The 17,413-nt window shown below is 41.1% G+C and overlaps 1 protein-coding gene across 2 annotated transcripts in view; it reads right to left on the bottom strand.

Moving 5' to 3' along the window:
• Window positions 1–2,087: 2,087 nt before the first annotated feature.
• Window positions 2,088–17,413, bottom strand: part of CNST (consortin, connexin sorting protein) — a 91,051-nt gene continuing 75,725 nt past the window's right edge. Inside the window, exons 10-11 of one of the 2 annotated variants that reach the window (XM_047754596.1) lie at window positions 5,841–5,976; window positions 2,088–2,963 (exon numbers count right to left, since the gene is read on the bottom strand). In XM_047754596.1, coding sequence (XP_047610552.1) covers window positions 2,758–2,963; window positions 5,841–5,976 — 342 coding nt within the window. In that variant the 3' untranslated portion in view covers window positions 2,088–2,757. Of the gene's footprint in view, window positions 2,964–5,840; window positions 5,977–15,088; window positions 15,711–17,413 lie in introns of those variants that run through there. The other variant, XM_047754597.1, reaches the window with a different exon arrangement.

The raw sequence follows: 17,413 nt of genomic DNA, 5'->3' as shown, positions 1-17,413 counted from the left end.
GGGGTTCAAATAAGCTCTCTGAGACGTTTTGTTGGTGTAGATTTTAAATTACAAGCTTGATCTGTTACCCTCAAATACAGTTCTTAAGGAAGATTAGTTACAAATAGTTGTTAGTTCTTTCAAAGGACAGAAAAAAATTACATTATTGTAAAACTGGATGAACTTTTTTTATGTGAGAGACAACAATTCTCTCATCACCAGATGGACATACTCCAATTCATGCAATAAATGACCATTAAAGTTGCCCTAATTTTTCTAGTTGAGATTTCATGCCTATTTTAAATCAAGACATCACTATGCTCCTGAGCTCACCTCACCCTCCCTGGGAAGCAGTTGAGGACACACGTGGTTTTCTCCTGAGACTCCACTGGACCCCCAGAGCACCAAAATGCAATCTCAGTTCTTTCATGTCAGTGTGAAGGTTCCCAGGAAGTCTTCAGTTTCAGAAGTAATGGCCGTGGTGGCCAATAAGCAAGTATGACACTAGAGATTATTTAGGACTTTGGTAGTGACCTAAAAAGAGGTGGACAGGAGGATTTATCTTGACATAAAACTGGCAGAAATCGGCATCACCAAATTTCTTTAGCTAGAAATCAAGAGGGTAAAACAGAAGAGGTTTGTCTATGTTGGGGATGCCCCTCATAGAAGACTTTATGAATGTCTTTTACGGAACCACATCAGATAGTACCATCAACATTTTACATATTTTACATACAATTTGAATACAAATTCTTAAAATTTATAATAGAACATTAAAATAATCTTCTAATAAAATCAGCCTTAAGTATAAGGAATCTAGATTTCAGTATCTTGTACACGTCTAAATAAATATCTTTGATCTATAATCCTTGAAAATATTATAGTTTATGGTGACATGATAGAGATAAGTCAGAGTATTATGAATAAAAATAAACCATCAATTTAAAAATAAACAAGCCTAAACACACACTGAGCTGCAATTATAGAAAATCAAAATGCTAAGTACACAGTAATTAAGTAGCTAGCACTGGAAAAATCAAATACATGCTCAATGACACATTTTCAACTTATACAAAAAGCCCTTTAAAAATCATAAGTCTAAATAAATAAGCAGAAACACAAAGGGAGGTACTGTACCAGCCAGTAACAACTAGAAAGTAAATTCTCTCTTTTTCTTTCAAATGATCCTAACAGAAAAGCATGAAATAATGATCACTGCTAAAAACCTATAATTCATTTGTTTTCTTTTAGAATGATGCCAATGATATAAAAAACAAAAGCTATGCTTCCTAATTGTTAGACCACTGTACCTTAGAAAAGGAAATGCCACCTAATTGAGAGATTTAAATAAAAATCAGACGTTTGTCTATTTATGATTGAATTTTCGCCTAACGACTCCATAATAGGTCTAAATCAAGCCCATTATATGAATGCACATTCAAGTATCTGAATGTATGATCTGTTAATACTGAATTACATATGATTTAATTTCATTTTCCAAAGTATTAGTTTATTTTACATAAGACCAGAATTAAAACATCTAGAATAGGAACTAATATCTTATTTATCTTTGTATTCTGGTTCTTAACATAATAGGTGCTCAATAAGAGTTTAATGAACTGAGTTGAGTCCAGCACTCATTATATCAGGAAGCACTGAATCCATGATGAAACTTGGTTGCCTGAGACTCAGAGGGAGCGCTTTAATTTTACCTCTAGGCCTGTGATTAATTTCTGGCTAGTGAATCATATTAATTGTCATAGATCTGACACAGTTCCTCAACTGGGGGCCAAGATTTCTACAATTCATCTATTCCACAATTATGCCTTCTTGAAAGATTTGTACCTGCACATCTAGAGTCATGTTAAAAGAATAATCTTGGAGTTCCTGCCCTGGTGCAGCGGAAACGAATCTGACTAGCAACCATGAGGTTGTGGGTTCGATCCCTGGCCTCGCTCAGTGGGTTAAGGATCTGGTGTTGCCATGAGCTATGGTGTAGGTCACATACGCAGCTTGCTGTGGCTGTGGCTGTGGCTGTGGCATAGGCCGGCAGCTGTAGCTCTGATTAGATCCCTGGCCTGGGCACCTCTATATGCTGTGGGTGCAGCCCTAAAAAGCAAAAAAAAAAAAAAAAAAAGGAAAGGAAAGAAAAGAATAATCTTTGTTATTCTATGGTGGGTATTTGCTCATGATAAATGTCTAAAAGATCCACGCACGCACGCACACGCGTGCACACAAACACATAACCATTTCACAAATGGAAAACAAATCTGGAAAGAGTGCTCAAAGCCTAAAATACATAGCTCCCAAGGTGAACTAAAAAAAGACACTGAAATCATAAAGTAACGCTTTTTCATGACACACAAATGTACTGCATGATGGCTGGAAGCAATGTCTTTGGACCAACAAATGTAAACCAAAAGTGTCCTTTAACCATTAGCTTTTCAAGGCAGCCACAAATGGTTTGGCTCCAACGCTGCCCTGTTAAATTCTGCTCAGTGTAGCTCAGGACACCAGGAAGCAGCGAGGAGGCGGAGGACATGCTCTCCAAAGAACAGTCCTTCTGTCCATGGTGCTCAGATCAGCACCTGCCTCATGAGGTGGACTGTTCTAAGAGTTCCCCTGGATTGCCTCTTAACACTGCTGTTTCTGACGTTCAAGGTTCCTCGCTGGGGAAGGGGGGGAGGTGCATGTTACAGAATTCCTGAAATAAAAGCTGTTTAGAAAGTTTCACTCTTTGATTCTCAATGACGGCATGCCGGTCCCACTTGAACGCTGCTAGGAGAGGTAGATCCAGTGTTTCAATTCTGCCATTCCCTGCAGTAACTTAGTGTAATAGAAGTCCACGTTGTCTGCAAAGTCTACACAAACAGGTGACTCCAAGTCACCAAAAGTGCAGTATAATGCAGTTCCTCCAATGCTAAGGAAAACCGTCGCTATGCACAGCAAGACCAGTAAAATACAGGAACCACTTCCAACTTCATCTGCAAACATAAGAGCAGAGTAAGGTTAAACTGACACAAAATTAAGTCCTAGTATCTGCTATCTGCTCACTGATTAAGACAGCTCTGCGTTTCTAATATTAGCTCTGCATGGACAGTCAATGACAGAAAGCTAGTGCACCTAAAGACTGTACAAGGACTTACTAGTTACTACAGAGATACACACCTGTGGAGCTTGTGAGTGCTAAAATTAAAACTAGCTCATTTACGAGTTCCCGTTGTGGCACAGTGGTTAATGAATCCGTTTAGGAACCATGAGGTTGCGGGTTCGATCCCTGGCCTTGCTCAGTGGGTTAACGATCCGGCGTTGCCGTGAGCTGTGGTGTAGGTTGCAGACGCGGCTCGGATCCCGCGTTGCTGTGGCTCTGGCGTAGGCTGGTGGCTACAGCTCTGATCAGACCCCGAGCTTAGGAACCTCCACAAGCTGTGGGTACGGCCCCAAAAAAGACAAAAACAGAAGGAAAAAAAAAAACCCAAACAAACAAAAACCCACATGTATATATCAGTGTTTACACACACATGTATGCATACATATATACAGAATGTGATTTCTTTCTTTTTTGGGGGGGCCACACCCATGGCATATGGAAGTTCCCAAGTTAGGGGTCGAATCAGAGTCAGCCACAATGGGAATTCCAGCAGAATGTGTTTTGGAAGGATGTTTTGAAACTTTAATCAATACCTGGAGCGAACGCCCAAGAGAGGGTTGAAGGATTTATACTTTTTTGCTTCTCTACTGAGTTTTAGCATATATTGCTTTTATGATTAAAAAAACACACACACACACAAAAATTCTAGAACTCAACATAAGCCAAACAGAATTTACTTGCAAGATTTTACTGTAATATGAGAATATATTCTCCCTGTAAAAATTTAAACATGAACGTATCTAAGAGTCTAAGGGACTCTCTCTTTCACTCCTACCCAATCACATTCCCCTCTCAACCAAGAGGCAAACACTGTTAAATGTGATATGCAGCCTTCTTTATCAAACACATAGGGTTTCAGGATTTTTATAGAGGCAGGATTACATACATAATCTACATATTTATAGTTTTATAGATTTTAATAGTTAATAGACATTAACAGATTTAATAGTTTATACTTAATGCATGCATATATATAATTTTTATACACATGAACAAATATGATCATATCATTCATGTTGTGTTCCTTGGGGGTTTTTATGGTTTTTGTCAGTTCAGTATTTTTACCATCTTTTCTTTTCTTAGCATGATTCTGTCCCACCCCCTTATCTTTGTTAATAATCTAGTTTGTCTATGTTTCCAGTTTTTCTTCATTAGCATATATTTATATACAAATGTTTACAATGTATTTAAAAACATCTATTTTGGTTTTTTCTACATGCACTGAAACTGTTTAGAGCTGTGCTGTCCAACACTGAGAGGCAGAGGTGTTACTGAGCACAAGTAACGTGACTTAGTCCAAGATGAAATGCTACTGAGTGAAGGAGGGATGTCAGTTCCAAATCCAGGCTTCCTCGACTATACAACGATTCAGCACCAATTCTACAAACAAAGAATCGAACACTTTATCTGGATGAGACTATGATAATTATAAGCCATTTGCAGAGGTAAAATGAGGGGGAGGGGAACAGATTATTCATAAGGCTCCTACCACCTTTATAACTATAAAAATTTAGAAACCTCTGGAGTTCCCGTCATGGCGCAGTGGTTGACGAATCCGACTAGGAACCATGAGGTTGCGGGTTCGGTCCCTGCCCTTGCTCAGTGGGTTAAAGATCCGGCATTGCCGTGAGCTGTGGTGTAGGTTGCAGACGCGGCTCGGATCCCGCGTTGCTGTGGCTCTGGCGTAGGCCAGTGGCTACAGCTCCAATTGGACCCCTAGCCTGGGAACCTCCATATGCCGTGGGAGCGGCCCAAAGAAATAGCAAAAAGACAAAAAATAAAAAAAAATTTTTTAAAAATTAAAAAAAAGAAACCTCTAATGCTGTCACTTTATGTCATACTAAGAAAGCACATCCACATGTTGACAGTTGTTTTAACAATGCAGTTGTTTTGTAAACACGAGAAGGATACTGACAGGTTCCTGGCTATATTTCAAACACTCACCCTGATTTATGAAGGCCTTAGGTAAATGTAATGACCATCTGAAATATAGGCTCAGGAGAAGAAAAAAAATATCGAACAATAGCAATATGTTAAACTGCTCTTGGGAGACACTTTTTTTCTATAGAGTCAAGAAGAAATCACCAAAGAGATGATATTTGTAATCCATATATATTTTCCACATCGATCAAGTAGTAGTAGGAATGGAATTCTTGCTGTGGTGCGGTGGGTTACAGATCCAGCGTGTGGCAGCATGGGTTCCATCCTTGGTCTGGCGCAGTGGGTTAAAAGGATCTGGTGTTGCAGCAGCTGTGGTATAGGTCACAGCTGCACCTTGGGTTTAAATCCCTGGCCCGCAAACTTCCATATGCCGTGGCTATGGCCAAAAAAAAAAGAAGGAAGAGAAGGAGAACTAATTGCCACTGAAAAGACAAAAGTAGCAGGCTCATGAAAAAAAAAAAAAAAAAAACCCAAACCAGAAAACAGAACATTGAACTAGGAAACTGCAATGAGCCCTGAACACTGAGGACTATTTCTAGGACAAGAAGGCAATGAGATGAAGTTTGCAACTTGCTCACTTATTTGAGTGAACAAAATGCTTAGGGATTACCTAAGAACTGACGATAGTTTGATGCTCTGTGTTTCTTTACAGATGATAATGTGACACTCTCCTTACGAATCCTGTTACCAAACATCTTACTGTACATCAATTCATTCTTCCAGCAAACACTGCACATCACTGTGCCAGACGCAGGGCCCAACACTTTACCTTGATCCAAGCTGTCGTCTATTTCTTGAAACCTCACTCTTCGCTTAGATGGTTTCTGCTGCATCTGGGCTGGTTGGTCTCCTACAGTATCATTCCTCTTCTTTAATATTGAGACCAGTCCTTCGGCAGGAACAACCTGTCACAGATGATAAGACCTGTCTGTTATATTACGGTGGACATACCAATGATGTTTTACACGGAATTGTAAGAAGGCTGATTCAGTTCAACAGGTTTGTTTCTTTGTTTTTTTGTTTCTAGGGCTGCACCTGTGGCCTATGGAAGTTCCCAGGATAGGGGTTGAATCGCAGCTGCAGCTGCCAGCCTACACCACAGCCACAGCAATGCGGGGTCCGAGCAATGTCCACGACCTATATACCACAGCTCATGGCAACGCTGGATCCTTAACCCACTGAGCAAGGCCAGGGATCAAACCTGCATCCTCATGGATACTTGTGGGGTTTGTACTGCTGCACCACAATGAAAACTCCCAATTTGAATTTCTATTAAGGGTTTATCCAATTCCTATGGAAAAAAAATCAAAAATCTTCAGAATCTAACAGAATAGTACTTTCACTTCTGTTCGGATGACTGCCAAATATACATGTCTAAAACTCTGATTGCTTTCCTAAAGCCCTGAATTGACTCCAGGGCCAGGCAGTGTGACACTATGGACTGGAACTCCGGGCTCCTTTAACCACCCCAATTCATAGTTCCACTTCCCCGTTAAGTCATCGATGCAAGGATTCCTTATGGTCCCTCCTTCTTTCACCGTTAGTGATGGGATTTGCTTTATAACAGAGGCTGATCATTCACTATTGGTTTTTTCATTCATCAGCAATTTTTAAGAAATGAATATGTGAGGCAAAATATATGTGATACCAACTTTAACATCGAAATGAGTTGTTGTCCTCAGTTCCTCTGAAAAACTATGCATTTACTAAATAATGCGCTAGTGTTCTAAATATTTTAAGGACTTCTCTTCTAGAATATCTCTCAAACCCAGTTTACTAGGGACATATTACCCTGTAGTAGGCAAAGTTTGGTCAGCTATGGCCAGGAGGCAAAAGGCCCACTGCCAAGTTTTGTAAACACAATTTAATTAGAACACAGCTAAACCCACTCATCTACATACTGCGTATGGCAGCTACAATGGCAGAACTGAATAGGTGCAACAAACCATAATGTCTAAAATATTCAATATTTGGCTTTTCATAGAAAAAAAAATCTACTTTCTATCATCTCTTTAGTCCCCCACCTCCACCTCTTCCTCTGTTGACTTCTCAGTTTTCAATTGGGACACTTCTTTTCTGCCTCTACCCAACCTCTTTTTTTTTTTTTTTGTCTTTTTGCCTTTTCTAAGGCCGCTCCCTCAGCATATGGAGGTTCCCAGGCTAGGAGTCTAATTGGAGCTGTAGCTGCCAGCCTACACCACAGCCACAGAAACACAGGATCTGAGCTGCATCTGCAACCTACGCCACAGCTCATGGCAACGCCAGATCCTTAACCCACTGAGCAAGGCCGGGGATGGAACCTGCAACCTCCTGTTTCCTAGTCGGATTTGTTAACCACTGCGCCACGGCGGGAACGCCATCCACCCAACCCTTTATTTAAGAACAAAGACAAAAGCAGAAACCCTTGCCATTTAGGAGTGAAAAGACTCCAAAGTGAGGGAGAAAGAGAAAACCATCACTTGGTAGAGCCAGGCTGGGAAACAGGGGCCTTATCAAAGGCCCCCCTAAGCAGTAGGTTGATTCACAGAAGCTGACTTGTGAGATGCCCGCTTGGACCAGCAGCAGGTGATGACACAACTGGGCATTGTGGGCCTAACACTGTAGCTGTCAGTGACATGCTGCCGTCAGATCACTATAAGGTGAGGACTGCCTGTCACGTCATTTATCTGATCAATGGTTTAAAACACTTAACTTTCAGTTCTAGCCGGTCTTCTCTGATAATGAGCTATGCAGAAATATTATAGATTCTATTAGTTCTTTTTATAACTCAAGGCTTTTAGGGACAAATAACTTTTAGGGACAAATAGTCTTCTACTGAACTGGCTTCCCTGAACATGGGTCTATAGAAGCCATTATCTCAAAAAAAAAAAAAAAATCAATACGCCGGCAATTTATTCTTTTTATAGGAAATACGTGTTTCAGATGATGCATTTCTTCTGAGAAAGGTAAAGTACTTTAGTGACAGTAAAATGATAAGTATAAATATGCAAAGGAATAGTCTTTCAAATCTTTCTTTAGAAAGCAACATTAAAGAGCCTCTTCATACAGTGAAGAAAACTGATTTTATAAGTACCTTGTTGAAACTGGGTATTTCGGGGGGGAAGGAAGTCCTAATAAGTTTTTAAAGAGCAAAAGATGGAAAATTGAAATTAATTTTAGTGAGTATATTACTACTAAAACTATATCACCGAATTTTTAAGTTTTTAGTAAATGTTAAGGGGGAATTTTCATAGATTCATTCACTATTTTCTCCATAAAATAAAACAGTGCATTTACCAAGAGTAAATTCACCCATCACATGTGTTTTCAAGTTGCTTTAACTACTTAGAAAAAGCAATGCAAAATATATAAGAACAATTCTGAAGATGAGCCCCAGAGTTGCATTACTGTGAACTCATATCTTTATGAGTTTGAAATATGCAAATTCAAGAAACAGACCCAATAGTAAATTGCAAATAGGAATAAATGGATGTTAAAAGACCTAGAGAAACTCTTGAAACCATGTGGAAAGATAGAGAATGTTGCTTCCAAGACTTAGAAGCTAGTCCTACGTAAGGTAGCTATACTCAGCCTCTGCTTGGCCTCATCTGGGGTATTTGGCTCTGAAAGCCATGCAATTAAGGATACAAGCCTTCCCAAGTGGCCCCATCTTAGTTACTATGGAGGGCAATGAACTCTGGCAAACTTTTAAAAGAGGAAAGAAGTCAAGTATGAGAAATTACAGTTGTGTGGGGTGAGTCGATACTTCTGTCTTGACACTGTCCCCTGACTTAACACTTAACTCTTGGCAAAAATCTAACCAAAACTTTTACTTTCTTTTCCTTCTTCTCTCCCACACGAACCTTTTGTTTCAGCAGACAGGCCTGCTCCAGGGTCTGAACTGAAGGAACGTGCTGTGCTCTCCATGATTTCCTTTCAATCTCGCTCAGGGATCTTTTCCAGGAAGCTTTCTTTTTTAACTGCCCTCTGGTCCTAGAGTAGTCTATAGGGGTGGCGGGACAAGGTCAGGTATAGGAGATACAAGCCAACGGGGAAACTCTTAGAAGACAGGTGGGTGTGGTCCCTTCAGTTCAGCAAGAGTTGTGGGCAAAGGTCTTAGAAATGACCCCTCACACATTGATTCCTAAGTACGATACCAGGCAAAAATTAAAAAAAAAAATTGAGAAATAACTGGTAGAGCTTCCTTTAATTTTATGGTAGAAGGGCAAGTAAGTTAAAACCAGGCCATGGTCTTAGTCTGGGCTCTCATTCAAGACTGCCAAGTGTTTTTCAGTAGGTTTCTAAGTAGGTTGAGGTGGGACACATAGAAATGTGTTTTCTTCAAACTACTCTTTAAAAAACACATCTGTAGAGTTCCCTTCGTGGCTCAGTGGTAACGAAGCTGGCTAGTATCCATGAGGACTTGGGTCTGATCCCTGGCCTCGCGCAGTGGGTTAAGGATCTGGCATTGCTGTGAGCTGTGGTGTAGATGGAAGATGCAGCTCGGATCTGGCATCACTGTGGCTGTGGCGTAGGCCTGCAGCTGTAGCTCTGATTCAACTCCTAGCCTGGGAACTTCCATATGCCATGGATGCACCCCTAAGAAGACCAAAACAAAGCAAAACAAAACAATTCTGTACCTTTTAATTTTTTAACATAATGTCAATATTAAAAAAAAATCAATAAACTTTAAATCTCAAAAAATAAAGCTTTAAAAACTAAATTTAGTTTCCGACTTCAATTCCTTTCATACCAAGCCTTTCCACTGAGAACAAAAAGAATGTCAAAGCTGTAATTAATGTAATTGCTATTGGTGGTACTCTACTATGAATAAGTGCAGAATTAAAATAAACAACAAAACATCTATCTGACCTAGCCCTGCATATTTGTAAATAAACAGATCTTCTGCGCCTCCCCTCAAACACCAATGATCATCTTAACTAGCATTTGAAGAATGAACTGGTTGTAAAAACAATATTCTATCAACTCTGCTGGCATGGGAACTCATAATGTGACAAGGAAAACATTCAGAGATGTTTGCTATGAGAACTGCCCCTCAAATTAAAGGAGAAAATAGATACCAAATAATGGCGTTCCCTTCATGGCTCAGTGGTTAATGAACCCGACTAGGATCCCACAAGGATGTGGGTTTCATCCCTGGCCTCGCTTGGTACGTTAAAGATCCGGCGTTGCTACGAGCTGGGGTGTAGGTTGCAGACACAGCTAAGATCCTGAGCTGCTGTGGCTCTGGCGTAGGTTGGCAGCTACAGCTCCGATTTGATGCCTAGCCTGGGAACCTCCATATGCTGTGGGTTCAGCTCTAAAAAAAGCCAAAACAAACAAAAAAGATACCAAATAATATTCTTTTACTGATCTAGGTTTTGCTCAATCCAGAACCTCAAGGTTGGTAATTTTTGTTTGTTTGTTTGTTTTTTTGCCTTTTTGCCTTTTCTAGGGCCGCTCCTGCGGCATATGGAGGTTCCCAGGCTAGGGGTCGAATTGGAGCTGTAGCTGCCAGCCTACACCAGAGCCACAGCAATGTGGGATCCGAGCTGAGTCTGCAACCTACACCACAGCTCACGGCAACGTCAGATCCTTAACCCACTGAGCAAAGCCAGGGATTGAATCTGCAACCTCATGGTTCCTAGTCGGATTTGTCAACCACTGAGCCACAACGGAACTCCCCAAGGTTGGTAAATTTTGAACAAGAACACATGCTTAGTTCCCAACTAACTTGAGGATTAAATTCCTAAGTCATATAGTATATTATAAATACCTAGGGAGTTCCCGTCGTGGCGAAGTGGTTAACGAATCTGATTAGGAACCATGAGGTTGCGGGTTCGGTCCCTGCCCTTGCTCAGTGGGTTAACGATCTGGCGTTGCCATGAGCTGTGGTGTAGGTTGCAGACGTGGCTCGGATCCCGCGTTTCTTTGGCTCTGTTGTAGGCCAGTGGCTACAGCTCCGATTTGACCCCTAGCCTGGGAACCTCCATATGCCGTGGGAGCGGCCCAAAGAAATAGCAAAAAGACAAAAAAAATAAATAAAATAAATAAATAAATAGCTAAAGTGCCAGCAATTTCAACAGAGAAACATATGTCAAATTTTCCACTATTATACTTCACTGAAAGAACAAGAAATGGTTCTCTGCCTGGTCCTTTAGATTTGGGTAATATAATAAGAACTATAATTTAGTGAATCTGCACACTTTATGTAAAGACGTTTACATAATATGCTACACTTAATCTTTACAACTCAATGACACAGGCATTATCAATCCTATTTTACAGATGAAGAAGCCAAGCTGAGAACCTTAAATAACCTGCTTACATTTGTAGCACCAGTTACTGGCAGAGTTTGAATACAAACACAAGATTACACCTCTTGCCATTTCCATAATGTGAAATGATCTTATTTTCTGTGATTATTAAAATTTTCCTTAGTGTCATTTGTTGTAATATATATGACAATTAAAGTGATTTGAACAGAACTTTCAAATCAACCTAGTAAGTTTGTCTTTGCAGGGCACTTTTATAGCAACAAACCCTTATCTTATACATCACCTGAATTAATAAGAGTTAATTAAACTAATGGCTCAATCTGTCCATCTAGAGACTGTGGAGGAGATGCTTAGAGAAAAGATTCTTTGTGTCATTCAGTTAATTTAGACACAGATTAATGTCATGGTTACTACTATAGCAAATTAACAAGTCACAGCTGGAGCAAGAGGAGGCCCCTAGATGGAGGAAAGCCACCTTCTAGAAAGAACAGTATGGTGACCTCTGACCCCTACGATGCTACATTTTAGAACACCACAATACGGAGAGAGTAGACAAACAAATGATGAAGTACACTGGATGGTGAATTTTTTAAAGGTCAATTTAAAAAGAACAAAAGTGTTTGTTTGTTTGTTTGTTTCTTTTTGTCTTTTTAGGGCCGAACCCGAGGCATATGGAGGTTCCCAGGCTAGGGGTCGAATCGGAGCCACAGCTGCAGGCCTACATCACAGCCACAGCAACGCCAGATCCAAGCTGTGTCTGCGACCTACACCACAGCTCACGGAAATGCCAGATCCTTAACCCACTGAGCGAGGCCAGGGATCAAACCCGAAACCTCATTGTTCGTGGTTGGATTCGTTTCCACTGCACCACGAAGGGAACTCCTATATTTTTATTTTTTATTTTATTTTATTATTATTATTATTTTTTTTTTTTTGGTCTTTTTGCTATTTCTTGGGCCGCTCCCGCGGCATGTGGAGGTTCCCAGGCTAGGGGTCTAATCGGAACTGTAGCCTCCGGCCTACGCCAGAGCCACAGCAACTCGGGATCCAAGCCGCGTCTGCAACCTACACCATAGCTCACAGCAACGCCGGATCGTTAACCCACTGAGCAAGGGCAGGGACCGAACCCGCAACCTCATGGTTCCTAGTCGGATTCGTTAACCACTGCGCCACGACGGGAACTCCTATTTTTATTTTTTAAAAAAACTTTTGGGAGTTCCCATTGTGGTGCAGCAGAAATAAATTCAACCAGGAACCATGAGGTTTCGAGTTTGATTCCTGGCCTCTATCAATGGATTAAGGATCCGGTGCTGCCGTGAGCTGTGGTGCAGGCCGGCAGCTGCAGCTCCGATTTGACCCCTAGCCTGGGAACCTCCACATGCCGTGGGTGCGGCCCTAGAAAAGACAAATAAATAAATAAATAAAAACATAAATTTTATACTGTATCTAACTTCCTAGATTAGATACTACCTCATGTTCCTGTAATAGTTTTTGTTTGCTTAAAGCGGCAATTTAGTAAGTAGGAAAGAGGAAAAGAAATGGTAGGAATGTCAAGATAACCACCCCAGGTTTTAACAAGCAGTAAATCATTTAAATAGGTAGCCTCCACAACAGAACTCTTGATTCCCTTCCTCTCAAAAGTGCCCCTCACCACCATACCCAGTATCTAATCCATTAGCACATTCCGTAGGTTCTTTCTTCAAAAATGTATTTTCACCACAGCCATTGCTACTGAGGCCTTCATTATTTCTCATCTGAATAACTGCAATAAATAGATTAGTCTCCCCACCCCACCCCTTTTGTCTGTTTTAGGGCTGCACTCCCGGCATATGGAGGTTCCCAAGCTAGGGGTCAAATTGGAGCTGCAGCTGCCAGCGTACACCACAGCCACAGCAACACCAGATCCGAGCCTCCTCTGCGACCTACACACAGCTTATGACAACAATGAATCCTTAACCCACTGAGTGAGGCCAGGGCTTGAACCCAGATCCTCATGGATACCAGTTGGGTTCATTTCCGCTGAGCCACGACGGGAACTCCTGGACTAGTCTCCCTTTTTTGGCTCTTGCCTCCATTTTTTCTAGACTCCACTGAGTAGCCAGGAAGCAAATGAGGTCACACCTTCTGTTCATAATCCATTTCAAAATCCTATGACCATGTAGATTTAAGTCCAGTCCCTCACCCTGGTCTACAAGTCCCTAGAGGACCCAGCTCAAGCTTGCCTTTTCCACCTGAATGTCCTACTGCTCTTCTGTGCACTGTGCTCCAGCTGTGCTGGCCCTTGTGCTGGTCCTCCCATTGCCTTTGCTGACACCCTGGATGGTGGACCCTATTCTATTCCCCTGCCCTTCCACCACTTCAGTCTCTCTGCACCCCTGCACCCTGCTGAAACTGCTTCAGAGCCACCACCATATATGAAACTGGACCATTTATTTTTACGTGAACTTATTTATTATGTGTCTCTTCCTCTAGAGAGTAAGCTTCAGGAAAGCAGGGACTTGATCTGTGTTCACTGGGGTCTCCTTAGTTTCTAAATAATCAAAATTACATCTGTCCTTAAAGGTGATTTATTTTTCTAAATGAACTAGGTTTTAAAAAAAAGAAAAAAAAAACAAGGAAAAAGGGGGTAAAGAAGTTGGGTCAAGGGTTGCTGTGTAGAGGTGGCTGCGCTGACTTTGTAGACTTTGTAGAGAATAGAAAAACATATTCAACAGGATCCTCATCCTTAAGGCATTTGCAATTTCGTGTGGAAGGCAGGGTGTGCACACATGTGTTTGTCCTAAAATAACCAGGGAATATTATAAAGGCAGACAGAACTTTAGGAGGAATGGTGTTCAAGCCCCTCCCTTATTTCAAAGTCAAAGTAATAAACATTACAGATGTCAGTGATGAAGAAATAATGGCAGGAGTTCCGGTTGTGGCCCAGTGGAAACAAATCTGACTAGTATGCATGAGGATTTGGGTCTGACCCCCGACCTCGCTCCGTGGGTTAGGGATCCAGTGTTGCCATGAGCTGTGGTGTAGGCTGACAGTTGTAGCTCAGATTCCACCCGCAAGCCTGGGAACATCCATCTGCCATGGGTGTGGCCCTAAAAAGCAAAAATAAGTAAATATAAAAGCTAGTTGCACTGTGTTTTTAAAAGGAAGGAAGGAAGGAAGGAAGGAAAAGAAAGAATGGCAGTGGCCAGCATTTCCTGAGTACTGACAATGGCAGGCCCTGTGCTTGGCATTCTACACGCTAAAAAGGATCTGCCTAGACCTTGAGGGCTGAGAAGAAATAAATATATGAAAAAGAGTTCACTCCAGAGCAGATGAACACAGAAGGTAAAAATCAGAGGTGACAATATCTGAGGTCTATCGAGATGGAAGCAGGGAGGCCAGGCTGAGGAAAGATACAGTTGAGAACAAAGGAACAGTAGGAGGTGGGGTTGGGAAGGTAACGTGGGCCAGGTTACCAGGTGTCCTGAATACCAGGCCAAGCAGTACAGCCTTTATCCTGGAGCCAAACAGAGTCATGGGAAGAGACTGACAAGCAAACATTATTTTACAGCAGAGGTTCAAACTAACAGTCTGTGCGTTAGATCCATCCCTAGCACACTCTCCGTGCCACTCCACAACTAAGTCCTTTCATTTACTCCTATTACTTGACTGGCCCCTTTGGGTGTCAGTTTGAGACCTTAAGTTTATATAGGGCTAACGTAAGATCATTTGGAGCAGGAGAAAATGGTATGAAGGAGGAGAAAACTTATTACTATAAGTAGCTATTGCAAAAATCCAGGAACAGAGAGTAAAGAGGTAAATTAAAAGAATGATTAAAATGGAAAAGAAAGGGAGCTAGGTGCAAGAGACATGACAAATAAGAGAAGCATTCATCAATTAGAAAATTTAGAGAATAGGATAAAAAAGAAAGGCAAAGAGGAAACCATCTGGCACAAAGAAAAGATAGGTAATCCCTGGATAATCCTTTGGGGCTTTTTAGACACAGAAATTCTGGGTCAAGCACTTTCCATGAAGCCTCTTATGTTACTGGAAGACTGTATTTCCTCTGTTGTGAGAAGGCTGGACTTCCCCTGCTGGCCTTCAAAGAGCCATTCAAGAACACCACGATTGCTGTTTCTAAGCCCCTCGTTTGAGACCCATAGAATGACTAACTATATGATTTCATAAAATCCTACTGCATACTCCTAGCCTCCCATCTTAATCTGGTAAGGGCATGTCACAGTGGCAAGTCTTAATGTAACTTTACTTCCCTGAGTCCAGCCAAGAGATAGAGATGATACCGCACAGAAGCCACTTAGATTCCATAGCTTCTCTGGAGACAAACTCAGCTGCAATTCTGGGCTGTCATCCTTCTCCCCATCAGAAGGTTCTAAGAGGTCCCACTGTGGCACAGAGGAAACAAATCCAACTAGTATCCATGAGGTTGTGGGTTCGACCCTCAGCCTCGTTCAGTGGGTCAGGGATCTGGCATTGCTGATCCCCTGTTGCTGTGGCTGGGGCATGGGCTGGCAGCTGCAGCTCTGATTCAATCCCTAGCCTGGGAACTTCCATATGCCACAGGTGCGGCCCTAAAAAGATAAAAAAATAAGAGTTTTTTAAAAAATTTAAAAAATAAAAAAAAACTTTTCCTGATATAGGCAGATTTTATCAAAGTATATTTTTCAGAATAGAGAAGAATGTATTCAAAAACAATCTTTTGGCGTTATCACAGGGAAGTAAACTAATTTTGTTAGTCATGTGAAGCTTTTGAAGCTCTTTTTTTTTTTTTTTTTTGGTCTTTTGTCTTTTCAGGGCCACACCCACAGCATATGGAGGTTCCCAGGCTAGGGGTCAAATGAGACCTATAGCTGCCGGCCTACACCACAGCCACAGCAATGCCAGATCCAAGCTGCATCTGCGACCTACACCACAGCTCACGGCAACACCAGATCCTTAACCCACTGAGCAAGGCCAGGGATTGAACCCACAACCTCATGGTTCCTAGTTGGATTTGTTTCCATTGTGGCACAATAGGCACCTCCGCTTTTGAGGTTCTTAAGATAGCACAATTTAACAGAACTTTTAGGAAAGGGAAGCATCCTTCATGTATAAAAAGTAAGGAAAGTGGAGTTCCCATCATGGCTCAGCAGAAATGAATCTGATTAGTATCCTTGAAGATGCAGGTTTGATCCCCGGCCTCACTCATTGGTTTAAGGATCCAGTGTTGCTGTGAGCTGTGGTGTAGGTCCCTGACACCACTTGGATCCCATGTTGCTGTGGCTATAGCGTAGGCCAGCAGTTGTAGCTCTGATTAGACCCCTAGCCTGGGAATCTCCATATGCTACGGGTGTGGCCTAAAAAGCCAAAAAAAAAAAATAGATTTTAGAAAAAAAATTAAGAAGAAAAGCCATAATTTATGGAGGACTGACTGTAAATGGCAATAAAAAGAGCTGGTTAAAATAAGCAAAATAATGACTACCTTATCTAATTTTGTCAAGAAAAAATTAAAAAGGAAAAAATCATAATTGATGGAGAATCAACTATAAATGGCAATAAAGGAAGCTAGTCATGTAACAGTAATTCTCTTAAAAAGGTTTTACAGGATTCCATTTTCATGTGTATTCTGTTCTCTACTTAGGCTTTATTACGTTTCCATTTTCTACTTGATTTTTTTTTTCGTGATAATGCGGAAATTGAAAACAATGGATATAAATTTTATAAGACGAAGACAAAGAAGAAGCCCAATTCTCAGAGAAGTAAACAGAATTAGAGAAGTAAATCGTAGCTCCATAAGGCTGGTAGCTGGTATAGTCAGTATTTGAACTAAGGCTATCAGACTCTGCTCCTTCCACTATGCCAGGCTGCCTTCCTGAGGCGTTACAGTTTGGGTATGGCTTTCCGCATCCCCCCCAACCTAAAAAATTTATATTATCCAGCAAAGGAGGACAGTTATCATGATACTCTCCTCTGCTCTCCTTGTTGGTTTTGATTAGCTTAATTATTGTTTAGAGAAACTTTAAAATTTGAATTATTTATAATATTTAACTTAGTCAAGTATTAAGCATTAAGTTTGTTCAAACGTAGAGCTTATGAATCCACTCAGTAT

The sequence above is a fragment of the Phacochoerus africanus genome, chromosome 12, assembly GCF_016906955.1.
Source record: "Phacochoerus africanus isolate WHEZ1 chromosome 12, ROS_Pafr_v1, whole genome shotgun sequence".
In the NCBI taxonomy this organism is placed as follows: Eukaryota; Metazoa; Chordata; class Mammalia; order Artiodactyla; family Suidae; genus Phacochoerus; species Phacochoerus africanus.
Note: the sequence above shows the minus strand (reverse complement) of the source record. Positions and strands in the feature narration are given on the sequence as shown.